The sequence below is a fragment of the Sinocyclocheilus rhinocerous genome, unplaced genomic scaffold (assembly GCF_001515625.1).
Source record: "Sinocyclocheilus rhinocerous isolate Xijiao unplaced genomic scaffold, SAMN03320098_v1.1 scaffold542, whole genome shotgun sequence".
Taxonomy (NCBI): Eukaryota; Metazoa; Chordata; class Actinopteri; order Cypriniformes; family Cyprinidae; genus Sinocyclocheilus; species Sinocyclocheilus rhinocerous.
The window spans coordinates 474371-502276 of NW_015638928.1; the positions used below are offsets into that span (position 1 = coordinate 474371).

General features: G+C 38.1%; 1 protein-coding gene across 1 annotated transcript in view; it reads left to right on the forward strand.

The window, feature by feature from the left end:
- The first annotated feature begins 545 nt into the window (after nt 1-545).
- The window catches only part of slc6a11b (solute carrier family 6 member 11b), a 28454-nt gene continuing 1093 nt past the window's right edge, over nt 546-27906 (forward strand). The window contains exons 1-14 of the mRNA XM_016565275.1: nt 546-760; nt 1442-1677; nt 2392-2526; nt 2693-2833; nt 2946-3027; nt 3981-4113; nt 7452-7586; nt 17711-17814; nt 18734-18858; nt 20043-20155; nt 24774-24911; nt 25714-25816; nt 26306-26406; nt 26496-26666. Coding sequence (XP_016420761.1) covers nt 1455-1677; nt 2392-2526; nt 2693-2833; nt 2946-3027; nt 3981-4113; nt 7452-7586; nt 17711-17814; nt 18734-18858; nt 20043-20155; nt 24774-24911; nt 25714-25816; nt 26306-26406; nt 26496-26666 — 1704 coding nt within the window. The 5' untranslated portion in view covers nt 546-760; nt 1442-1454. The remainder of the gene's footprint in view (nt 761-1441; nt 1678-2391; nt 2527-2692; nt 2834-2945; nt 3028-3980; nt 4114-7451; nt 7587-17710; nt 17815-18733; nt 18859-20042; nt 20156-24773; nt 24912-25713; nt 25817-26305; nt 26407-26495; nt 26667-27906) is intronic.

The following is a 27906-nucleotide window of genomic DNA, read 5'->3' on the forward strand; positions in this document are numbered from 1 at the left end:
TATGAAAACACTAACACAGAGAGTTAATATTCAAAATGACAGCAGTACAACTAATATGCCAAAGACCCCTTACTGATTCTTTCATGGGTGATTACATCAGTGCTGATAATCTACAAGTCACTTGAATCGAAACCTTCATTTAGATGTCAAGTTAAGCAGTGGGTAATAGAATAATGCTGTAGAGGTGGAACTGAGAATAATGAGTCAAAGATCTCACTTACATCCTGAGACAAATATAAAGATTAAAACAAAGCATAATGAAATGAAATAATGATACTTATGCAACCAATAAATTATATTACTGTAACTCATATCATGAAATCAAGATTCAGTGCAACACTGACAGAAAATAGCAATAAAGAATTAAACAACCAATACCACTACTCCCATAGAAATATTACAACCAACTGCCCAGCAAAAATAGCAGTAAATAAATAAATCAATGAATGTTACTTGTTTACAAACACACAGTTGGTATAAACGGTAAGCAGTGTAGTGTTTTGAGGAGGTGTGAGCTCTAGAGGAACTGCTGGTGGACACATGGCTCTTGTCCAGTGAGAGGCGGTGGAGATCAGATCTGAGCTCTGATCACAGCAGTAGTGAGCTGCTCACTGCCACAGTCACAGCACTGTGACATCCATCAGGGATTTGCACCTTTCTTCTTTTGTCTTTTTTTCTATCAAACGGGTTCAGACTGAAGCATCCCCTAAAGCAGGTGGTTACTCGGTGATCTGAGGAGGTTCACTGCACCCCTGTACCGGTAAGTGAGGATCGGCTCAGTCACTAAGAGCGGAGTGGGTGCTCATGAGTGAGGGATGAAACGATGTAAGTCGACACACTTTGTTTACCTGAATTCGCACAATTACTTTTGGTGATACTGTACTGCTGCTGAATAGCTTTGTTCTTATTCAAACCAGTAACGCTCCGCGTTCAATAGCCAAAACACAGAACGTAACGCTCCCGTTAGACGCGACGCAAGACACTGGAACGCTTGTATTATAATCGAGACGTGATGCGACAAACCGGAACGCTTTAATCACAATCGCATTTCAATTAGCCTACATTTATCGAGTCATTTAGAATGAGTTAAGCAGCCGTTCGCACAGAACGCGTTGTTGCACCCATAACGAGATGTAGCGCAGCAGAATGGATCAGGACGCGTGGGTCTCCAGACGAGCTTTCAGACTTTAACTTATTTTAATTTGACACTGCGTCTTGAACCGAGTAAATGCGTCGCAATGACAGAAGAGAACACTGCCTTTAACGATGATACGACATGTGTGGCATCGCGTCTTGTGCCCTGTGTTCTGTTCCATATGGCGCTCCATCTAGTCGTATTCCAAACGGCCCTAACGCATCTATGCCCGACATTTGCAATAAAATGCTCCCAATTCCAGTGCTGACACGTGCTTCAGCTACAGGTGTAATCCTTATGTTTCAGGCTGTAGGACGTCATGACAGCCGAAAAGACGATTCCCATAATAAATGGAAAAGCGGACGATTCGATGGACCCCGAAGCGGCGAGCGCGAGCGCAGTGCGCAGCAAAGATAAGAAGGTGGTGAATGAGAGGGGTCAGTGGAATAATAAGATTGAGTTTATGCTGTCAGTGGCTGGAGAGATTATCGGCCTTGGCAACGTTTGGAGGTTCCCATATCTGTGTTACAAGAACGGCGGAGGTGAGAGATTATTCATTTATTCTCATTCCCTGACACACTTCACCTACTCCTGTCAAAGGCTGATGGAGTTGTCCCCCCCCTTCTTGACCGATGTGAACAGGCATCCTATTTATGCACCAGATATTTTGTTTTTCCACCCATGCTTTTAGATTTGCTTCTAGGTTTTGCTTGACAACACTTTGCGTCAACTTCTGTGGTGTTAAATTAACTATAAGTACACACGACAAAAACATGGTAATGTCATGGTACTTTTTGGTTGTTGATGGAATTGTTTTTTGAATGGGCAGCTATGAAGCTGTAGATTACAAAAACATACAGAGGGTGCACGGCCATAAAAAATATACTATATATATATATATATATATATCCTGGGTCGCGTGAATTTTAGTTGTGGCCTTGTGATATATTACTAAAGTCAGAAAAGCAACTTCCAACAGTGCAAGAGCAGTACAAGAGAATTTATAGAGAGACATTAGCACTAATAAAACCACACTATCTGGGAAACATCCAACAACTAATGGAACTTCTGAAATATTTATTGTCATATTTTTATTTGACACTCTTATAGCGCAAAAAAAACAAAACAGGTTTTATGAGTACTGGTCACACATCTATTATTTCTTTTGGTTAACTGGGTTAGGCTAGTTGGCTGTTAATCAATGCATGAATTCAATACATTTGCTTGAGAGGTATAACTTTATATGTCTCTTTTAGGTGCTTTCTTTGTGCCTTATGTTATCTTCTTCATCTGCTGTGGAATCCCAGTCTTCTTCCTGGAAACAGCGCTAGGTCAGTTCACTAGTGAAGGAGGCATCACATGTTGGCGAAAAGTCTGCCCGCTCTTTGAAGGTAAGGCTTAGGTCACTCTAGTTCATTTTAAAACCATATTTTTTTCCCCTCATGATTAAATTCCTGCTTGTTGAACTGGACATACATCAGCAGTGAATGAGAATAAAAGGGATGCAAAACTGCATGGTTTCATATCTTTAAGTATTGGTTATGTGTTCTCTTATAGGCATTGGCTATGCGACACAAGTCATCGAGGCCCACCTGAATGTTTATTATGTGGTTATATTAGCTTGGGCCATTTTCTACCTGTTAAATTGCTTTACAACAGAGCTGCCCTGGGCATCGTGTGGTCACTACTGGAACACGGGTTGGTTCATTTGAGGATTAAAGAAAGCATTACCTAGAACTAAGTGAAACAATTTAATGCATGCATGAAAAACGGACAAAATTGGTGTAAAAGAACTGTTTTAACTTTCCAGAGAACTGTGTGGATTTTAACAATGAAAGCATTGCCAACTTCACCAACCCATATGCCACATCACCAGTCATGGAGTTTTGGGAGTGAGTATGATTCTGACTGTTTATTAGCGTTACATATTGCACATACTCCTAGGAACATCAGTATTTGACAGCTGTTTAGGGCAAAGTCCCAAAGAGATCAGTCTATGAATTCACCCAGCAACTCTGGGATCACCAGCAATTCACAACAACAACAACAATTAATATGCACAGTAACGCACTGACTTTCCAGGCAACTTTTGGCACAGTACATGTGCAGAGCAATCGACCACTGCTTATTATCCATGGAAATCCATAACCTTTTTCACTGATAATTTGTCATTCTTTTTGCATTGCTGTTGTACAAGCATCAAAAGGGCACTTGCACAGCTAGGAATGGTATGGACACAAATTTGGCCACCGTTGGCCTGTTTTTCCACACAGTTTCATATTCAAGGCCAAATACAGAGGAAGCAAGTCAAGTCCTAGCGGTCAGACAGTTCTCGCGTGTTGCTGGCCTCAGCCTCGCACACTGAGCATGCGGGCCTCTAGTACTGAGAGGCACAGAAGCTGTCAGTTCTGAGGTTGAATGGTGAAGGTTTGTTCAAAGGGGGCATGGCATAGGCAGTGGATGTCACCCAAGAACATGTCAAAGATGATAAATGGCATTGCGAGAAAGAGAATTGTGGCTTTCCCTCACAATCTCACAATTTATTGCGTCACAACCAATGTTAAACAAAACTTCAGACCACCTTAAAGTTAGGATGAATAGTTGGCCATGTGGAGCTGACTCTCCTGGAAGTCAGAAGCGCTTGGAATTTTGATGGAAATCAATGTAACCGTATCATTGTTTCGCAGCCATTGTACACTGCGTGCATCATAAAGTGTCATGGGGTTCACATAATGTACTCAAATTTAGAGCTAAACTTGCATAACGTAATTGCCCACTTGACTTGCGTTCATGTGTTACACGACTGCTCGGAAGGTTATTCATTTCGGAATGTTTTCCCTTCTAGACGCCGTGTTCTCAGCATATCCTCTGGAATTGAAGAAGTTGGCAGCCTTCGCTGGGAACTTGCTATCTGTCTTGCTATAGCCTGGGTCATATGTTATTTCTGCATTTGGAAAGGCCCCAAATCAACTGGAAAGGTAAAAACAAAAGGTCCAGTGACCAGAAATGGTAGTGAATGTGTGTAGATGTTAACCAAAGAGTGAGAAGTCGAGTTGGAGATGTCTCAATGAGAGACTTGCATGAATGGGGGAACTTAGTGCCCTAATGTTCAGCACGAAATCAATTTAGTGAGTGAGACGTGCATTCCATCCTTGCAAATGATGTCATCAGCGCAACTCTGACTTGTGGAGCGCTCATACAGTATGCGGAATTGTGCAGCTACAATGTGGATCCAACGATTTGAAAGGGCTCAAATGCAAACACTGTCTGCATAAAGTCTTGAGTCTTTGAGGGGACAATAGCACTTTGAGACTTTAGACATAAGTTGAGTGAATGTCAGCTGTCAAATCTACCGACTCACATATCAGACAGACAGGCATCAGAAAGGCCATTGAACAGAATTTGGCAGCTTTCCAGAAAGTGAACGGAAACGTAGGTGCATCCTCACAATAACCAAATGGTTTATTGGTAAACTCAAACCAACCTACTGTGAAAAAGTGCCTTTGGAAAACAAATAGTTTGCATTATTCCTGTGTCTGGAGCGCAAAATGCAGCTCTGGCCTTCCTCTACCTTCGCCTTGTACCCACAATCCATTGCATTATGAGGGCCTGTGTCCCTCTGCCAATCTCTGCAACTCAGTCACTAGCCTTCCTCTGGATTCTATTCTTCCAGCAGCCTTTAAGAAAGTTTAACGGACTCAATGAGCCAGAAAGAAAGTGCAAAGAAAGGAAGCGGGATGTGTGGGGAAAAATAAATGGGTTCACATTGTACAGGTCCAGGAGAAAAGCTCTGCAGCAAGGCCTATATCTCCTGAAGTGTCTTTTGTTTGGCCGTGAAGCAAGGGGAAAGAATGCTCCTTCATGGCGAGGCTTTAGCAGCCTGTCCAAGATTGATTTCTGTATTCACAAGGGGAAAGTGGAGCGTTCATGAGGAGCATGCAGAGTTCCTCCACTCGCCTCTTCCCTTCTGTAAAGAATTATGTCTGGCGGATAGCAAACTGCTTTCTTCCTTTCCTTTGACCGCTATACAGATTGCAGCATTCAGGACATTTGCTAAGCTGTTCACCGCAGGTCTTTTGTGGCTGTTTGCGATTCTCCCATAAGCCAGCGGTAGATTTATGGCATGGGGCTGACCTGTGAATGTTGAGCTTAAATGTTTGACTAGGGAGAGTTGGGAGAAAGTCAGTGTGTGTCAAAGTCTCACGGCGAGTTTAAACATTGCCCCATTCATTGAGAAAAACCACACGCATGCCTTTGAAAGCCTAGCAGGGGATTCGCTTATTGCAGTGGCCATAGTTTTTTGGATATGGATATGTAATCATTTTAGGAGACTAATTGAAAAAGCTGTGAATTAGCGAGCTGGAAGAGCTTTGCCTTGCTCATACTGCGAGGTGCGTTTGGATTAAAGGATCTCCTTTGTCCAAGCGCTCACTCTTACAGATCTCTGCTTAACACGGTTGGTTTGTTTCACTCCACTGGATTACGTGGTTAAGCAACATTAACAAAGGTGTGCAGTGATCTCGCATCGCAGTTCAAAGCATTTTGGTGCAAACGAGAGAGAGAATGATTGATTGATTTTGCAGCCTAACCTGACTAAAGAAGCATTTTTAAAAGACTTCACTTCGAAGTGGCGACGCGTTTGTTAACCGACGCGAAGAAGTGTTTGTTGTCATTTAGTACAGTAAATTACCCAGGTCAGGTTGAAACCGTCGGCAATTGTACGTTTCTGGGCCACACATTTTCCCACACTGCCAAAACAACCCAGTTGGGCTCCTTCTAGAGGGAAACAGGGTAGAAGCTTTTGTGTCTGAACCCTATCTTGTTCTCGCGTGGTCTTGACCGGGTGCCAGAGGAACAAGAACCTAGTGCCACCCCCAAGGGTGGTTTTGTTCATGGGACTGAAAGAGCTTCAAAATGTTGAACTCATTTCTGTGGACCATGAATGGCTTTTGCAAAAGCATCTTAGGACCTGAAACTTGAATGTATAATGGAGAAGAATCATGCCGTGATGTTCTAACGCTGTCGGCGTGATTGCGCTGAGGATTCGAGCCTCTATGTGTCTTGGTAGACAAAACTCTTACACTGGTTTGGTTGAGACTTGGTAATAATTCAAGACTGTGAACATCATGTTGACAATTCACAACATGATGGTGGGCTGGCTATTCTATTTTTGTCTTTTTGATGTGCTGTGTTGCACGCTTGAATGTTTTCTCCATCAAAACTTCTGGCTCGGACCTGCATCCCTTCCTCCCCCTGACAGTAACTCTTTCAATCGGCCCCCCAATTAAGGCTTTGGGAGAGTACCTGCCCCCTCTGGCAGACCCTCAGAGCACTCCGTAACCCCTTCACGTTAAGTGCGCTGCTTCATTCGCTCACTCATTCATTTGCTCCAGCCCTTTCTCTGAAAGGTATACTAGTTGCACAGCTAAACAGCTGATTTGCACATCATAGCCCATCACAATGGAGGGTAAAAAAATCATTTGTTGGTCTTCAGATCGCGGACAGTTCATCCTATTAACTTCATTTTAAAGCAATGGTTCAAAACTTAAGATTCCGGGGATGCACAATACAAATGGTTTCAAAGCAGCTTTACAGAAAGTCATACTGTAACTGTTATGTCTGTAGTGCTTTACCACAGAGAAAGTTTTAGAGCTGGTGATATATAACAATGATACAAATGATCCTCCAAATTTAGATCTAGCTATATTGTTTTTATTTTGTGTAGCAATTATATGCATGCCACGGTGTGAGCATGTGCTTGAGCATTTGAATGTAATATTAATATAAAGTTGTGATGAAATGGAAGTAGTTTCTGTTGTTTTAACCAGATCTTGATTAAACATTACAAGGACCCCTGTATTTGTATCTAATTTGCTAATTTGTACCACATACAGTAAGCTACCATATTCAAGGGGAAAAAAAGCGTATGAGTCATAAAGAGTACTATAACGGTCCTAATGGTGTTTTTGGTTATTTTATTTTTTTGCAGCTTGACAGATGCATTCACTATAAACTGTTATATGGAAAGGAGCTGCATGATGATTCTTCAAAATTTATTTTCTATCCTACATTTAAAAAACGTCATACAGGTTTAAAATTATATGAAAGAATAAATAATAAAGATTTTTAGTTTAACCGTTCCTTTTACTTTCATTTTTCTTGGTGTAAATGTGCAGCGATTTCTTGTACTAATTGGTTTGGATAGATCCAGATTTTATCTAAATGTTTATATGCAGGAGAATGTGAGCATGTCGCTGCAACTACTTTGACCTTTATTCATGCCGGTGGAAACTAAGCCTTGTTTTTCCCTCTGCAGGTGGTGTATGTCACTGCAACCTTTCCTTATTTCATGCTGTTGATCCTACTTCTTCGAGGAATAACGCTGCCAGGAGCTGCTAATGGAATTAAGTTCTACCTGTATCCTGACATCTCTCGTCTGTCAGACCCTCAGGTACGAACAATTTTATCCAGTGTCACTGTACTTCTTAAGGATTTAACACCCAGCTGTTATTTTATAGCTACAGTAAATCAACTGTATGTACAGTATTTTTTGTGACTTTGGAGCTCCCTACAGTTAAGTGAGTGGAATTTGCTGTCGTAAATATACTACTGTTGTATTAAAGTAGCTGTACATGTGCATTTGTTTCTGACATAAAGTAATATGCACTTTTCACGGAATTTCGTACTCGCTCATTAAACTTACACACTCCCAGAACTACGACGGCGTATTAGTGCCACGTAAAAAAAAAAAAAAAAATCTAAGATTACGAGATTAAAGTCGTTATATTTAGAGAATAAAGTCGAAATTACGAGAATAAAGTCGAAATACTATGAGAATAAAGTCAAAATATTACGAGAATAAAGTAAAAATGTTTCGAGAATAAAGTCGAAATGTTTCGATAATTTAAATCGTAGAAATGAAAGTTATAATATTTTGAGAGTATAGCCTATATTGCGCATGCAAATGGCCCGGATTGAGAGCACCAGGAGAAGTTGCCAGGCCACTGGAATTTATCTAAATATTGTTGCGTCCAAGCGGCTGCATCATCTTACTGGGATGAGGAAGAGCCCATTTTAAGGACTCGCGGAAACAGCTTAATATCAAGAATATGATATGTAATAACAGACTGAACAGGAACAACTTTTTATCTTAACATCAGCTCACACACCCAATCGACATTGCTTTGGGGTTGCTGTAGCTCTCTTATTTAACCCATTTTTAATACACTACAAATAAATGTGGGATTATTAGTAGAAATCATACCATGTGTCATACACGTCAGGACAGTATGCTTGGAAATAATATTTCATGTCTTCCATTGCATTCGTTATTTGTAGTGTGCCAGCCACCCAATAGCAATAAGCTTTGTGCTTTTGTTACTTTTAATAGCCTATAAAACAAAGTCTCAGCTTTCAAAATCAGTTTTATAGCGAAACACAAACTACGTGTTTAACTAAGTGGACTCCAACTCGTTAACATAAGTTATATTGTTGTTTTTTTCTGATGTAGGCTGTATAACGTTAAGTGACTATTCACAAGCTGTTTTATTCATGGTATAATACTACAGTAAATGATTGGACATAATATTTAATGTCTTTCATTCATTATTTGTAGTGTGCCAGCCACCCAGTAATCGCAATAATTTTGTGCTTTGTTGCTTTAATATAACACAGCTCAGCTTTCAAATTCTGTCAGTTGTATCATGAAATACAAATGATAAAGGTGTTTTTCCTCTTTATTTCAAGTTTATAGCAAGATATAATAGTGAAGGAACATCAGAAGGCATGACAAAATAGTATAATGAAAATAAAGTCTCATTATTGTAATCAGAAAGATGATTGAATCACATGCCGCTTAAACTGAAGCAAATACAGCGATCTGTCACGCCAAATTAAAGAGTGTGAAAAAACACATTATTGTAATATACATAGCCTATTGTTTGTATTTCGCTATAAAACTGACAGATTTTGAAAGCTGAAACTTTGGAATATCTCCCGGTGCTCCCAATCTGGGCCATTTGCATGCGCAAAAGGCTAGAATATACTCTCAAAACATTATAACTTTAATTTTTATTCTCGAAACATTTCAACTTTATTCTCGAAACATTTCAACTTTATTCTCGAATCATTTCGACTTTATTCTAGAAACATTTAGACTTTATTCTAGAAACATTTAGACTTTATTCTCATAATATTTTGACTTTATTCTCGTAATTTTGTCTTTATTCTCAAAATATTTTGACTTTATTCTCGTAATATTTTGACTTTATTCTCATAATTTCGACTTTATTCTCGAAATATTTTGACTTTATTCTCGTAATATTTCGACTTTATTCTCTTAATTTCGACTTTATTCTCGAAATATTTTGACTTTATTCTCGTAATATTTCGACTTTATTCTCTTAATTTCGACTTTATTCTCGAAATATTTTGACTTTATTCTCGTAATATTTCGACTTTATTCTCTTAATTTCGACTTTATTCTCGAAATATTTTGACTATTCTCGTAATATTTCGACTTTATTCTCATAATTTCGTCTTTATTCTCGAAATATTGCGACTTTATTCTAGAAACATTTCGACTTTATTCTCGAAATATTTCGACTTTATTCTCGTATTATTTCGACTTTATTCTCGTAATTTTGTCTTTATTCTCGAAATATTTCGACTTTATTCTCGTAGTATTTCAACTTTATTCTCGTAATTTTTACTTTATTCTCGAAATATTACAACTTTAATCTCATAATTTTAGATTTTTTTTATTTTTTAACGTTGCACTAAAACGCCGTCGTACAGAACAGACGTCTGGGGAAAAGAAAAAAAAAACAAGTCATTCATCTGATTAGAAGTCAGTGTACAGTTGCTTTAAATAAAATTTTTAAGGCATTTTTGACATTTCGACAAGGCATGCACAACTAGAACCAGAAACTAAACTTAAGTGAATGCCTAAGCCACCAGTTTTTAAATCAAATACCTAAAAATTTTGTTTCTTTAGATGGGAATCACAGTTTCATATTGAACTGCAAATATTTTTACACTTCTCATTGTTCATTATACTTCTTCCATTGCATTGGCAAAACATCTAAAATTGAAATTCCGATGTCATCGCTAAAAGCTGTAATTTAATTACCGTATTGTCCCGAATATAAGACGATATTTTTTTCTTGGAAATACATCTGAAAAAACGCGGTCGTCTTATATTCAGGGTCTAGACTTTGACATGTCAATAATACACCCACAACACTAGGTGGCGCCAAATACACATAAAACGAGTGTGCCATGAAATACGTAATGTAATGTGTGTTGTAAAGATCGCGAGTAAAAACAAAAGAAAAAAACCTTACAGCTGCATGAGTCGTGACGGTCACGTTAGCCTGATGGCACCAAACGCCCTTTGTGATTTTAAAACGTAAGACAGTACCCAGATTTGAAGACTACAGTAAGATTTAACTTCTACTGTTAATAAGATTTTGGTAGGCTACTAATTAGATGGATAGCCTAAATGTCCTAATTCAGATGGGCAACCTGTTTTGTTTTTTTAATGGTATATCAAAAAGTGAATATTTTTTTAAGAAAAACTTACATATTGTGCCTTTAAGAAAAACGATACTGACTACTTGTCACACAGAAATGAGAAATATATTCAGCTATAGAAACCTTGAAGTGCCCGCTTTAAGTGTTTGTTTTGCTTATTTGATATTAAATGCATTATATAAGTCACTTTGGAATATAAATCATAGCACGTTTCAGAAGATAAAAAACACGACTTGTAGTCTGGAAAATACGGTATAGCAAATTATTTTGCGGACCCCCTGGCCTTGGGTCACGGACCCCCGTTTGAAAACCCCTGGTCTAGGAAGTTATCTTTATTATTGCGGTCTTCTCTTTTATCGCTATTATATTTTTATTTTTCTCTAAAATCACTCAGTGGTTGGTTTTACCGTATTGTCCCGAATATAAGACGATATTTTTTTCTTGGAAATACATCTGAAAAAACGCGGTCGTCTTATATTCAGGGTCTAGACTTTGACATGTCAATAATACACCCACAACACTAGGTGGCGCCAAATACGCATAAAATGAGTGTGCCATGAAATACGTAATGTAATGCGTGTTGTAAAGATCGCGAGTAAAAACAAAAGCAGAAAACCTTACAGCTGCATGAGTCGTGACTGTCATGTTAGCCTGATGGGACCAAACTCCCTTTGTGATTTTAAAACGTAAGACAGTACCCAGATTTGAAGACTACAGTAAGATTTAACTTCTACTGTTCATAAGATTTTGGTAGGCTACTATTAGATGGATAGCCTAAATGTCCTAATTCAGATGGGCTACCTGTTTTTTTTTTTTTAATGGTATATCAAAAAGTGTATATTTTTTAAATGTGATTTGTTGGTACATTTTACCAGTTTTTATCATACTTTCAAAACAAAAATTAAAATAGGAAAAATATGCAATATGAAAATAATTGAAGACAAAATGTTTTACTGAGAAAAAATAAGATTTGGTTTTTTAAAAGCCTTTTTCCAAAAGGTACATCTGGAAAAAGGGGGGTCGTCTTATAATCAGGGTCGTCTTATATTCGGGCCAATACGTTAAATAAGTATAGGCTATAGTCTGTTGCATTGTGTGTTTCAGAACAAACATGCGTCAGATGTTTGCATCAAATGTACTTTGTTTTCACATTGATATAATCACCCACATTTGAAGATTACACTAATAATTTCACCAATAATGAGAATTGTTTGTAAACCTGTTGTCACAGGAAATGAACGGTCTCCCTGCAGTTTTCTGGCAAAATAAAAGCTTGCATGCAGACTTTGTGCTCAGTTATTATCCAGTGTAGTAGGTTATAGAGCATTATTTTTGCTTTATTTTATGCGTTTATGACAGAGAAATTCAGTCTGTAAAAATTTAATTTACCTTAATGTATGACAGTGACACCAGCGATGAAAAGATTTGGTACAGCTGGAGATATAAGTAACACAAGCATGAATCTTTAAAATAGTTTTACTATTTTATGATTTGCACTTAAATTACTTACGCTTTTGTCATTCCAAAGCAGAATGACTTTCTTTCTTCTGTGGAACACAAAAGGTGAAAATTTGAAGACTTAAGGCCCATTCTTACCGTAATGAAACTTTATGACCATAACATTTTAAAAATGGCTCTAACTCTAAGAGAATAGTCTCTAACTCTAGTCCACATAAATAATTACACACAGGAACAATTTAGTTGGAATCACTTTCAGAGAATTTTTCCTAACTGATAAACTTTAAAAACATTGACAGCCAACGAAAATCGTTCCTATTTAAAAGTATCAACCCTGCACTGCGATTATATTAACAGAACTTAACTAGGACATGCACAGAGAAGAATCATTAAAAACGATTCTTGTGATTCTTATTATGCAATGAACACACGTGAACAATTTCATAAACTCTAGATTTTCTTTAAGTCCTGACTTTCCGAGCTAATTAATCATAAACATTAATCATTGTCCCAGACAACACTAATCATTTATCCTGGTTTATAAGGGGACAGGCGTGCATAACCAAACTTCATTTCTCAGACTGCTTTTCATTTTGATGCATTAGAGCTAATAAACAAATACATTAAAAATACAATTATTGGCTAAAATCACTTGAATGCACATTGCATCAAAAAATAGCATAAGCTCGAGCTCGATTTGCAAGTGGAGATCTGTTATTCAGAATAAATAAATACCTACATGAATTTAAGATTTGATCTCCTGAGTGAATATCTGAAGTTGTTAGACTGAGAAAATGCTTGCTGCTTTTTAAACTCAAGACTTGACTAACCGTCGTATTAAGCTGTCGTGTAGATGCAGTTCTCCCTGTAAATCCTTTTAGATAGTTTTCTTTAGACTCTTTTCTCAGCTGTGACACTATTTGCTGATCCTCTTGAATGACTGTGAAAATCTGTCTTGCATTTGAGCCGAAAGGTTTGTTTTGCTGCTGAAGGTGAATTGAATTGTCCCAGTCGATTGTTAACTTTTTTCTTACATTTCTAGAATGAGTTTTACATAATCAAACTTACAAAAAAATCAAAGATAACCACAACATCTGCAACTTAAACCTTCTAAAGGCCACAAACGTGTTATCATGGAAAATGTAAAAAGAAATAATTACTCAAAACTAAACAAGTGTTCTCCACCTAAAAGGGATTTAGAATGACATTAAAAAAAAGTTTGTTTTCCAAATGGAAAACAAGGAAGCAATGCCAAGTCGTCCAGGAAGCAGGGAGCTCTCAGGTCATTTGGTGGGATTACAGGATGTCCACACATGGCTAAACCTCAGACGTGGAGATCAGTGTGTCATGCTCCACAGCTCCATCATCCCAGTGAACAGAAAGCAGGACTGATGGAATGTATGTGAAGTAGCATCGATAGCCTGTGAGAGCGAGCGACATAAAGGAAACGCGAGAAAGAGAAAGGGTGTTAAAGGGTGGTGTTTGGCGATGGGGGCGCCTCCGACACCAATGTTTAATTAGCTTTCATGCCACACAATAAGAGGTCTGTTCACATTCTCTATTCACCATCTTCCTTTAAAATCTCACCACGCAATTCAGATTTCTGTGCCAGAGAGTTTCCTTTGCTGTTTAAAACTGCATATTCGTAGAACGGAAAACTATAAAAGTATGTCCGATTTGGACAAAATCAACTTTTAGTGTTTGGTGTTTTCTGTGGTAATGTGGAGGACTTCATGAAATATAGTCATCAGAAACATATAGCATCATTTTAAGACTTTTCTAACATTCTACAATTACAATTATGTATTATGTAATGAAGTTAACTGCAAGAAAATGTGAGCTTCAAATCTCACATTTTATATTTGACATCAAGTTACAATTGAGCACTGTACCAAAAGTGTTTAAAACAACCATTGAAACCACTGAAACCATTGAAACTTCAAAAAATCAAACATTGAAGTTTACTAATATTGCCATGAACTTCATAGTCCCAACAGTATGCAGAGATGGATTTGCTCCAAAATGCCATAGTGTTGGACGCACACCCTTTGACATCAAAAAAAAAAAAAAAAAAAAGGAAAGAATTTTTTCTTTTTAATATTTGAGAGAAATAGGCCTTTTGTGTACATAGAAAACATCTTAGATCTTTGAGTTCAGCTCATGAAAAATGGGGGCAAAAACAAAAGTGTTGCGTTTATAATTTTGTTCAGTATATGTTTAAATGGTTAGCTGTATTCTATGAATTGCATTTCGCATTGCATTTTCCCTCACTGACAACAATGTAGTGTTAGAATCGCATTGAACAACATGTTTTTTGGATGATTTTGAAATCATAAACACACATTTTAACTGACAACCAGAGACGAGTTTGCAATGAAAATATTTCTTTAGGATGCACTTCCTGGCTAAAACAAGACAAAACAAACCTCCAAATTAGCCACAGCATCAATAAGCAGCTTTTAAAGAATAGGGCCGTGTCCGAGTAAAGCCAAACCAGAGCATTTGCACCGGCCGAATGTTAAACAGAAAATACGTAAATGACCGTCCCCATAGAATGGATGTTCTTGGAGGGAAGTTGCTCTGTGTTTGTGAGGTCAGAGGGGTTACCCTGGTTACCCACTGGAGGAAGCAAATACTGTGAGTTGTCAATTGTTTTCCCAGTAAAGGAGATTAGTGGCTCAATGGTTATGTGAGTGCATTTTAAAGAGGTGCTGGCTTCTTTTCCACCTACTCACATGGATCCCCTATGGCCACATTTTTACACATAGCCTCTATGGAGCAGAATGACTCTATTCAGAGCGTTCAAGCTCTTCGAGATCATTTTAGCCAGTTGCAGGTGAGAGAATCTTTCATCAGGATCAGTTTTCCAAGAAAGTGGTTGTTCTCAAAAGTTAATAGCTGGGTTTCCATCCAAAGTGAATTTAACTTGTGCGCAAAATTAGAATGTCGCATAAAACATTTGCGAATAAGCACCATTTCCATTCGACGAACGAGAACAAAATCATCACTTCCTGATGAACTGGCACTAAATATCACAAATAAAAGTGGGAGAAACCACTGAATATAATAATTTTCATATATAGTAAATTACTTTTAAAAAGCGATCTTAATTGCTTTCATGGATGCTTGCTGTACGGGAACGCAGTTGTGTAACAATTCTGGAAGGCAGTTATACAGAAATACTTTGACGACAGCCTTTGCTCTGGCATTTCAGAATGACCATAACAACATTTCAGATGCTGTGCAACAATTTATGATGCATATGGAGGAATCTAATTGGCAAATACGTTTCCATCTCCCATTATTCGCATGAACCCTTTTTTTTGCACAAGACAAAAACCACCTCACCTTTTTTGGCATTTCCATCACTCGTTTCTGATGCGATACTTCAAAATGTGCATTAAAACAGGGTGATGGAAACATATCTAGTAACTGCTGTGTGCATTGATGTAGACGGGAGCGTGAAGCTTCCTGTTGCCCATGTAAACCAAAACTAAATGTCCTAAATCTAACTTTGGTTTTATGCTGTTCCAGAGATAGCATTACAATGCTTATTTGTGTTTTAAAGGAAGAGTTCAACCAAAACAATTGACTCCTTGATTTATATTACATTTCGTTTACACCTGTATACACTGATGAGCTGAAACACCGAGACCAGTCACATATGGAGCGACTATCATTGATCATCTCTTAACAAGGTCACATATTAAGATCTGGATAGATTAGATGGTTCTCAGTTCTCGTAGTCAACATGCTGGATGCAGGAGAAAATAGGCAGGAATAAAGTTCTAAATGATTTTGAAAAGGGCCAAATTATGTCACTTGTATCATCAGTGTTGCAAATTTACCAACAGTGGTCCGAGGACAGACAAAACCACTAGTGTGGCACAAGTCACACAAAATGTTATTGTTGGCCATGATAGAAAAGTGTCGCAATACGCAGTGCATCATCGCACTCTGCTGCGTATGGGGTTGTGTAGCTGCAGACAAGTCAGAGTGACTGTGATAACTTCTGTCCACTGTCGAAAGCAGTAAGAAGAAGGTCGCCTAGTCCAATGATGAGTTCACCAGGATGCACTTTGGGACGATGACAAGCTGATGGAGGGAGTCTGGGCAATGCTCGGTCATTCATGTGGACATACGTTTGACATGTGCTACCTACAGTACCCAAACAATGTTCCAGACCACATACATCCTTCATGACATTGGTGTTCCCTGGTGGAAGTCGCCTCTTTCGGCAGGATATCTTGGGCTTCAAATTACCTAGATCTCAATCTGATTGGTCATGTATGGGATGTGGTGGACCAGTTTGATCCACGGCAGCTCCACCTCACAACCTACATGACTTGAAGGATCTGCTGCTGATGTCTTGGTGCCAGATACCACAGGAAACCTTCAGGGGTCTTGTAGAGTCCATGCCTTGGCAGGTCGGTGCTGTTTTTGCAGCACGCGAAGGATCAACAGCATGTTAAGCCATGCACACACTGTACGATTTTGGTCACGATTTGGCCGTCTGAGACAAATTTCGCAAATCCTAAAAGATTCCTCTGATCCTAGGTTAAAATCTGTTGTCTTCAATCATTAGTTTTACATGTTCATCTACAGCCGATTAATGACCGCTGCAATCAAATTTTACCTCCGATGAAATTCTGGCAGTGTCAGAAGATTTGGCGCAAAGTCCTGCAGTGTGAATTCTCCTACGACAAATGTCAAATTGTCTTCGTTTTTCAAGACAAGCCATGATCAGAATTAATGCTAGATTTCTTCTAATCTCCATAAGCTCCCGGCCACCACTCATGGAATTCCTACATGCAGCCTTTGCTATGATAAACATCGGTTGCGCCGCTGCTTTTATGTGGGCATGTGCTGCTTACACTGCTTACATCTAGAGACTTTTCATGATAGCCAACATTTCAGCGCCGCGTGTAATGCAGCTCGCAGTCACTGAACATGAATGGGTTGATAATGTAGAACTCCAGACAAGTTTTCTTGCGCGCACCTGTTTTTAACATGTCTTGATTGTCCTACCGTCTGATATTAATGTAATGACTCCTGATTCTGTAGTGATTCACTGCCATTATATGGACAAATACAAGCAAGATTTTTTTTTTCTTTTCAAGAGTGATTGTTTCTTTTGTCTTTCAATAAAGAAAGAAGAGCATGGAACTTTAGAATGGCATGTACTGTAATAACCTCTCTGCTCCAGTTGAAAGGGTTACAATTAAAAATACAAAAATTAAAACTATGGGTGGTAAGTGTCAGAAAGAACTGAGAATTGATGATTAATGAACTGACAATTAATATTTGACCACATCTTCCCACTCAGAATAAATGACAACTAGAGCATGTGTCTTACAGTCGCATGGCAGCACCAGTATAATGAATGATAGCAGTTATGGTTTTTAGGTGTTCCTGTGGCTCAGTGGTAGAGCATTGTTTTAGCAGCACAAAAGGTTGTGGGTTCAATTCCCAGGGAACACACATACTGGTAAAAAAAAATTATAGCCTGAATGCACTGTAAGTCGCTTTGGATAAAAGCGTCTGTTAAATACATAAATTATTATTAATTAGTGATTGTTGCAGGTGTGGGTGGATGCAGGCACTCAGATCTTCTTCTCGTATGCTATATGTCTGGGCTGTCTTACGGCTCTCGGCAGCTACAACAGCTACAACAACAACTGCTACAGGTGAGAGTCCAGTCAAGTGATAATAAGTGGCTATACAACCTCCTGGAACTTTTACTGTGTTTATCTTGTACAACATATAACTAGTTTAGTCAACAGAAAATGTTCTCTCATGTTGAAGTGAAATACATTTATACAGCTACTACTATAAGCATTCTTCCTTTTCAAGTGTGTATTTAGCAGAAGCACTATTGGCAGCATGGTTTGCACCTTTGCATCTCTCAGCTTTGCTCTCATCACTGCAGTGATTCTCCACTCTCTGCAAAACTGCTCAAACCCAGTCAGGTCATATGGAGATTGTGAGTGGACAAACGTTTACTTGTCCACCCATAATTTGGACAGAGATCATTGATTTTTCTCTCATCAGACCATAGAAACCTTCCCACATGTCCTCTGTAATGTTGTTGCTGAGATATGACGTTTAATGTTGGCTTCATTTTGTCACTTTCTCATAAAGCTGGCAACTGTCTCTCCAGTCTCTGCCACCAACTCCTTCATTGGTTTTCTGGTGGTTTCCCTTGCCAGTGTCTTTCAATTATTCTTTTTTTTTTCTTCTCGTCTCCATCCTCTGTCTTTTTTGTGTTCTGTTTTTTTCATGGTGCAAGTGACAGAAGACTGACTTACCAGATGGTGGACATTCTATTTTCCAGAGATATGTTTATATAACAATTAATTCAAAAATATATTAAGGATATTTATTACCCTGATAAATATTAAGGATGAATACTTATGGAATCAAATATTTCGATTTTTTTCTTTTACTTTTATTATTATTTTAGATCACTTTGACATAAAAAATATTTTTCTGTTGATCAATGGCAAAAAATGAAGTCCACTGTGATTCAGTGCTGAAAGTCAAAAGAGGGGTGAACACATATGTATTGGTGCAGTGGATGTGAAGTGCTGTGCGTTGTCTTTACAGGGACTGCATCATACTGTGCTGCCTGAACAGTGGCACGAGTTTTGTGGCAGGATTTGCCATCTTCTCTGTCTTGGGCTTCATGGCATATGAACAGAATGTGCCAATAGAGGCAGTGGCAGAGTCAGGTGAGTGTGAATTGTGCTATATCTGTTGAAACCTTTCTTTGGGAACAGTTTATAAATTTGCAAATTGGGTCACTCTATAGTAATTCTAATTACTTTAGCTCATTTCTATAGAAAAGTAATATGTGTGCGTGAGAGTGAGATTTTTTTATTTGAGATACAGTAGCCTACAGTGAGATGTCTGAGTGTGGTGTGTCTGGACTCATGCAATTTAAAGCACTTCTCAGAAAAGCTTTTTATTGTATGACTTATTCAACAATTCAGCATTACTTATTTACTACAGTAGAGCAAGGATGACTGTAAAAGTGACTGAAATACACTTTGAAGGGTTTTAGACTTTATTATTAAGTTAAGGATGTCTGAGAATTCAGTTGCTTAGAGCATTGGTTCTCAAACCTGTTCCTGTACAATGTAGAAAAACAATATAGGAAAACAAATGTTCAGTCACTACACTTTCAATAAGTGATCCATAAACATTATTTAAAGAGCTTTTACTAAAGCTCCACTCTTGGCATTTTTCTGCAGCCAATATTATCTGATGAACAGTAGTTCTAAACTGATATTCTAGTATATTGCTCAAGTGATATGGCAGAGTGATCTCTGCTCTTGGCTTGCTGCTTTTGGACAGGTGTCTCTGTACAGTAAAACCAGAGCCAAGCCACATGGCGTGGTTAGACTATTTCACCAAGAACGTCACTGAGACTGCTGAATTTGCCAATCTAATGCATGCTCTCATAGAACCCAACCAGGGGTGTGTTTCCCAGAAGCAACCATGGTTGCATGTTCTGTCATTACAAGTAGTTCAATAGAACTTGCGGCCATAGTTAGTTAATGATGCTTTTGGAAAACACACTCCAGAACACAAGGCCATAACCATGTCTTAAACATTGCGGGGGACCAATAAACATACATACATTCATATATAATATATATCTGTATGCCTTAACCCAGGTCAAAAACACAAAACATTTTTTGTCCTGTCACGTTCAGTAAGTTGAATCACTTTTGAATCACAATTTGTTTGCATGCCTGGATAGTGTTGGTCGTTCTATAGTAAAACAGTAGTCGAATATGAAATGTTGCACTAGTTCCCTCTTACTTCACTCTCGTTCAGTGCTTTGGGCTGGAATTTGCTCACTGCTTCTGTGAACAGTAAGCCCCACCTACTATTATTTGATTGATTTCAGGTCCTGGTCTAGCGTTCATAGCGTATCCTAAAGCTGTGACCATGATGCCGTGGTCTCCATTGTGGGCCTGCCTGTTCTTCATGATGCTCATCTTCCTTGGGCTTGACAGTCAGGTGACAAATGCACACATTTTGTAAACAGTTTCTTCAAATTAATAATTCAACCAAGAATATGCCATTATCTACTCAGCCTGTTGTGTCACACATGTGCACTAATGTTTCTGCCAAATACAAACACACACAAAACGTTTTGGGGTTATGTTTTCCTTTAATATTTACAGCTTTTTATATCAAAATAAAATAAAATATCTAGTAAAAGCACAGATATCTTACCAGAAAATGACTTGGTAGAAGTTGAAGTCACCGTTTAGAATATTACTTGAGTAAAAGTCTTAAAGAATGTGATATTTATTGTACTTACTTTTATCTTAAATGTACTTAAAGGGTTAGTTCAGCCAAAAATAAAAATTAGGCTGTGTTTTACTCACCCCCGATGCATCCTAGGTGTATATGACTTTCTTCTTTCAGACGAATCCAGTCGGAGTTATATTAAAAATTGTCTTTGATCTTTCAACCTCTATCGTTGTACTCAGCGGGTGTTGCATTCCTTCTGTCCAAAAGACGTGAAATAAAAAGCCCCCTTCCACAAAAAAAAAGTGTCTCACACGGCTCCGGGGGGTGAACAAAGGCCTCCTGTAGCGAATCGATGCGTTTTTGTAAGAAAAATATCCATATTCAAAACGTAATAATCACTTGAATGTAGCTTGCGCCAACAGTTGTACACGGAAGCAGCTCCGGGCTGATGACGTATGAGTTCAGCGCTGCGCATGCGCCGATGAGTCTCATGAAAACCAACGTTTGTTTACAGGATCAAAAGAAGCAAAGTTTCCTTACTTTAGCTAAGGAAAACAAGTCTTCTCTTGGCTTACATCGAAATCCTCCGACATTCTTCTTTACAAATCCTCGTTTTGTACTTCTAATTAGTGACCGTTGTTTTGTTTCGATCTCCGCGTGCGTCACTTCTGAGCGGCGCATGCGCAAAGCTGACCTCATACGTAATTCCCCCGGAACTGCTTCCATTTACAACAGTGAGCGCAAGCTAGATTCAAGTGATTATTACGTTTTGAATATGGATGTTTTTCTTACAAAAACGCATCGATTCGCTACAGGAGGCCTTTCTTCACCCCCCGGAGCCGTGTGAGACACTTTTTTTTGTGGAAGGGTGCTTTTTATTTCACGTCTTTTGGACTGAAGGAATGCAACACCCGCTGAGTACAAAGATAGAGCTTGAAAGATCAAAGACAATATATATTTTTAATATAACTGGATTCGTCTGAAAGAAGAAAGTCATATACAGTTAATGAGTCACTGAGCTTCAACAGATTCGTTCAAACGGCTGATTTATTCAGGAACAAAGTATTTGACTGTGTTAATGAGTGAATCACTGATTCATTTATTCAACAGATTCGTTCAAAAAGCTGATTCATTCAATAAGTAAACACCGTCCTTTACTCAGAGAGAGACGCAAAACAGTGCTGTGATCTTTGAAACTATTTTCGTTGACAAAATTGAGCAAACACTAGCAATATTATGTCTAATGTAAGTCACTTATTGCTAACTTTACTGAACTTGTATAAAATGATTATTAAATTTATGCTGATATCTGCAGAAAAACTGTACTCTTTGTGTGATATATTGTTAACTATATTAAATTATATAAATATAAAAAGCATACAGAATAATTTTTGCCGTCTACAATTTAGAATGCCTTGAATTTTGAGTTTTAATAAATTAATAAATCACGTGCGTGCACTCTGTGTGCGATTTGGTGATATACTTGATAATGTCAGATCGCACATCATTACAACAACACTTACCATATTATCACAGATATACTGTATATCGCAGACCCCAGACTCGACTTGAGTGGAAAATGAAATCACCCGCGGTTGTGTGCGCACTTGTTTGCAGATGAGCAAAGGTGTTTTTAGGAGTCTAACTTGCAAATGCCAGACCACTTATTCGTCAAACCTGCTTTCCTGCAGTCCGTGTTCTTCTGACTTCTGACTATTTTGTAGTAAAATATGCTTCGGGGAAATGTATCGGAGTAAAGGTCTCTGCACACTGAGTCCGACATTTTCGTATGCGTTTTTTCGTATTCGAAATCCTAAAAATTTGTCATGCTCAGAAACCTTGCACACTGAGTCCGATGCGTATTAATTAGTCCGTTGCGAAAAAATTCGAAAAACAGCACTAAGTGGAGTCTTCAAGCAGTGAGGATGATTTTGTTGTCCTCTCGCTTCTTAAAAAAAGAAAAAGAAAGGAAATATTGGGTCCATCCAATCCTGAGATATAGAGAGGAAGGAGAGTTCAAAGTTTACTTCAGGATGTCAGTGGCTCAGTTTGATGATTTTGCTAGCGATACTAGAGCCACATATTAAAAAGAAAACCACCAATTTCTGTGAACTCAGTGTGCAAGGATCTATATACAGTGCTTTGTGCTGCGAGATGAAGTGGATGAACTTGACAATCGCAATTCTGGATTTTGGCGTTCGCTTGTAAGGTGGCTCTGAACTGTCAAAACACCTCTCAAAATGCTTGCTACGGATGCGAAAAACGGAAAAAATCGAACCCGATCCGAATTTTTTTGTGACGGACGAATATTTCTGAGGCAGTGTGTAAACGTGATTGACATAACGTGAGGTCGTATTTATTTTTTAACGTGCGAAAATTTCGGATGAAATTTTCAGACTCAGTGTGCAATGACCTTAAAAGTATACATTTTAATTAGGAAATGTAGTGGAGTAAAAGTTGGCTGAAATATAAAAACTCAAGTAAAGTACAGATACTCCCAAAAAATACTTAAGTACTATAATGAAGTATTATTACTTTGTTACATTACACCGCTGCTTATTTCAAACATAAATTAGTGTTTTTCTGTAATGTTGCAATAGAACTGCTGTGGTGGTTGTTTATAGAGGCCTCAAAAATTTGGACACTGTTGTCCCACTTAATGAATGTCACTTTATTATATATCAAACAAGACTTTTTTAAAATAAAAAAACATGAAAAGTTAAGTGAGAAAAAAAGATTCTGTGGCACTCGAGACACTTGAGTGTTATTTTAGTATCACTGATATATATTATTGGTGTGGTTAATATTTTGAATACAATATTATTTTTATTTTCTGCTTTCATTTTAATTTTAATTACTTTTAATTACTTATTTTTAGTTTTTGTGATCAAGTGTTTTTGTCATTTTACTGCATCATGTATTACAACACATATACAGCAGTTCTCTCTGGTCCTCGAATCTTTTTCCAGCAGTGCGATATTCTAGGTATAACAGAACTCCTACTATTTCACCGTTTGTATCACTCGGCTTGCGGTATTTAGCGAGTATCATGGTGGACACCCAAATCCACTATAATTTTATAAATAATAATGTTTTTGTGTCACAGAATGTAGTTTTAAGAGATTTTTAGGCAAGAATGCAGTTGTTTAGACTTCAATATTCCAGTTCTTCTGATGTCTCTATAGTGGTTAAACATGAGATATAATTTGTTTTGGGTAAATCTAGCGGGCAGTCTTTGGTCTCATGAATCTATTATTTGTTCAAGAGCAAATAGTTTTGGCTGAGGGCAAAATCTCATCACGTTATATTTTATGTAACTTCAGTGCTGTATATCAGAGCGCTGCCTATTTACTTTTGACTGAATTGCCTAGCAAATTTTATGATGAGACTGAAACAGGGTTGTAAACAAATTATTTTTACTTTCAACAACACCTTGGAACAACACCGAAAGACTAGCACGACAAAGAGCCTATCGCTTTCCTCAGCGGACATTCAAACTAATGTTTTATTGTGAATATGAGATCGAGCTGAAGAATGAATGTTATAATACTCTTATAATACTCTACTATACATAATACAGTGAACTTTTAATGCAGTAATACTTGCTTTCAATGAAGCAACTTAACGTTCCTTCTTTACTAGTTCTAAAGTGGTGTTTTGAAATAAGTAACAGAGGCTTGGGCACAGCTGTTTAACCGTCAACTTTAGATTTGAATCCGTGGTGGAAGGAAGTAGTTCTGCACAAAACAGCTTTTAAAGACACTCCGTTGTTGACACTCTGCTGAATTATTTTTAATTCATGTTAAAAAAAACATCCCGCGAACTCGCTCCGAAGTCCCGATCTGAATCAAATGATTCGCGATACATGATCTGATTGGAGCACTTCGAAACAGTGAATCATTTTGTGACGCACTGGTTTAACTAATTCAGAGTTTCAAAAAGCTCAGCTGATACGGTGTTCTTTGCTTGCTTTCTCTATATAATTTATTAGTTGCTTGAATAACCATGGAAATTAAATTATTACAATTATATAATAGTCCTGACTTAGACAGTTTTATTGAATTTTGATCACGTCAAATACAGTTTCCGTCATATAAAAACATTCCATGACATGACACCCATTATCTGGTACTTGCCTAAAAAAAGACGTGTTTATGATGTGTGTTGTTAACAGATTACACTAACATTACTTAGGCTATAGCCTTACCTTGGAGTTGGGTCAACCTCTGGAGAGAGAAAAAAAGTTTTCAAAAGCACTGATATATATTCAGTACATGCATACATTTTTTTCAGTTATTGTTTTTCTATTTCAAATCATTTTAATGGTTTTAGTTGTAGGTAACGGTGATAACCCTGTGTCACGTTCCTCTCTTTGTAGTTTGTGTGTGTGGAGAGTCTTGTGACTGCAATCGTGGACATGTATCCCAAAACCTTCCGTGTGGGTTATCGGCGAGAGCTTCTCATCCTGGGAATGTCTGTGGCTTCATTCTTCGTGGGTCTAATAATGTTGACAGAGGTAAAGTCGTATTGTTGTGTACAAACGTGTTCCTTCCAGTGTCATTATTATCACCCTTGATTTATGTTTCTCAGTGCTGATGTTTAGTGCGACACAGTTTTCCATCCCAGTCTTCTCCAGGTGGATCTGTTGTAAGCACGTGTCGACACAATAATTAATCTCATAAAAAAAGCATAATACACGACAATGAAAAATCCAGGTATCTTATTTGTCAAGGACAAGCATATTTGCTGTTTACATGATCATGTTGGTTTGTCCTTACGGACATGCTTGGATTAATTTAGTTAATGGAGCGCATGCCTCTCGATGCTGGTAAACAGTTTTTAACGTGTAAAAAAGCATGATTTGTAGTGGATTTTTCCCTGTAATGATGGTGTCTTGGCATATTGCTGTCAGCACCTGGCATGTTACTGTGGTTTCCTGTTTTGCATTTATGGCTGGAGTGAGGGTAAAAATAGGCCTGCATTCAGGCTGAGACAGGAGGAAGCTCTCCGCCAGTAATGTGCAGTCAGGTGAACACTTTCACTCTGCGTTTCATGAATAAAGCCATCCGACTGTGGAACGAAGCCTCTCCGGTGTGGAATGTCAGACATTCTCTGTTACTAGGATGAGATGGAGATGAGGATGCTCTTAAAGCTTTGCCATTTTCCATATGCCAGTAGTGCTCTCCTAGATCCATTAAATGCAGTGAGCGTGTGTGAGCATCCTGATATTGTTTATGTCTCATGCCACGGCTACATACTCTGTTGTCTTGTGTGTTTGTCCTGTATTCCTCTGACTGTGCGTGACTCTGCTCTGTTAGGGTGGCATGTACGTGTTCCAGCTCTTTGACTCGTATGCTGCCAGTGGCATGTGTCTGTTGTTTGTGGCCATCTTTGAGTCCATCTGCATTGGCTGGATCTATGGTAAGAGATCGCTTTGTTTTGGTGTGTAACAATGTTCGTCACTTAACATCTTTATTACTAAGCATCTGTAGTATCGACATCTTCACTCTAATGCAGTTTTTACCCTTTAACAGCCAAATGTTAAACATTTAAATACAATGAGAGCATATATTTATATTTAATCACCTGAAGAAGTGATAGCCTGCGATAATAAGCCCACGAACTTACTATTGAATTAGGTCTTGTAACACATTGTGCCATGCCAGTAGATGCTTTTTTGTCTGAATTATTCGTGTCGATGGTGAGGCTGTTCACAGTATCATCACATTTTTATAACCATTATGCCATCTGCTGGCAAGAGCCAGACAGTGCATGTAATGAATCATTGAAATATGTTTGCAGCAGAGATACAGTGAATTCCAGTGTCCTTTAAATACAAGTGTTATTTTTGTAGTATGCAAATACATAAAATGTGACGTTTTAAGTGAAAAGTGTAATCTTTATCCTCAGGTAGCGACAGGTTTTATTCGAACATTGAGGACATGATTGGATACAAGCCCATCTTCTTCATCAAATGGTGTTGGAAGTACTTCACACCAGGCATCTGTGCTGTGAGTTGAATTGAATGTACAGAGAGTCAAGATGTTTACAGGCTGTGAGTGATAAATGTTAATTATTGGCCGTATGATTGTCTTTTCAGGGCATCTTTCTGTTCTTCTTGATCAAGTACAAACCGCTGAAGTATAATAATGTGTACACATATCCAGACTGGGGTTATGGCATTGGCTGGATGATGGCCATGTCCTCTATGGTCTGCATCCCTCTGGGAATCTTATTTCAGATCTGGAAGACGGAAGGAACTTTCCGTGAGGTAAAGACCTTTTTTTATTATTGTGATCATGGACATTATGTAGATAGTACAGCACAATATGAATATGAATATGTGTTTTCTTAATTTTACATGTTTCTTTAATTTTCCAAAAAAATATTTTTTATTATTAGCTTCCAATCAAGCTATACTGTCAGTTATGAGCATGCCTTCTTCGATTCATTCAGTCTTTTAGCATATATTCAGATTTCTGCATTGCTCTTTGTACCCGATAAACATCACTGAAGGCATGAGTCATCATTTCCTACCTCCTTCACTGTCCTTGATTCACCCGACTAAACCTCTCATGCTGCTGCCAACGATTTTAGATAGAAGCTAGAAAGTGCATTTTTCAGCATGTACTTGAGAGAAAAAACATCATATTTCTTGAGGTACCATGACATGATTTCAAAGATGAAAGTTGTTGCGGTGCAGCGGGAGTGACGCGGGCGCTGCCCTGACCTGACCCCATTGTGCCATGTCTTATTGATTGTGTCTGCTTCAGAAAGCATGTGATGAGGTTAGTGTACTACACTGTGTCTCAATCACAAATTTTGCATTGATTTCCACCAACAATCTAAATACCTCTAAAGCAAGCAAGAAGATAAGACTTGTTTGCAGAGCAATATACCTTAAGTTTATTTTTTTTACTCCATTGGAAAGTGTTTGTCATATTCTTAAAACCAGGAGGAACAAGTGATTCATCCAAAAAAAGAAACAATTGTATATGTGTTCTCTAGAAACTACTCTTTTTTCAGTGTAAAAAAGTACAGAATAATAATCAAGTTGGTCTGATACCTGGATAAGCATTCCAGTTCTTTTCAATGGCAGCTGCTCAGCTGGCACATGAGTCCAGCATCTTTGCATGTGGGACCACAGATTGTCTTGAGCCAATCACCTGAGCCGTTAAATGTCATGTGATTGTTCCATCTGGAGTAGCAGAAAAATGGTATGGCCAAATGAAATGGCGGAAGCACGGCAGCACGAGCCCTCAAACCCTTCTCTACTGACTGTCCCAAGCTGTGATAGCAAAGACCTAGAAATACACTTTTTCTCAAAAAAGCGTCAGAGCATGGGCTAATGGGAACGTATGAACCTTCAACCCTTGCTTATATAGTAAAATATTCTTGTAGCATCTCACAAATGTAAGCTACTGTACTGTAAGAACAGGACAGTAGCTCTGTGTGCTTTGTAACGTTCCTCAAACGCACTCATACTGTTTATTATCATTCGAATGTAATTG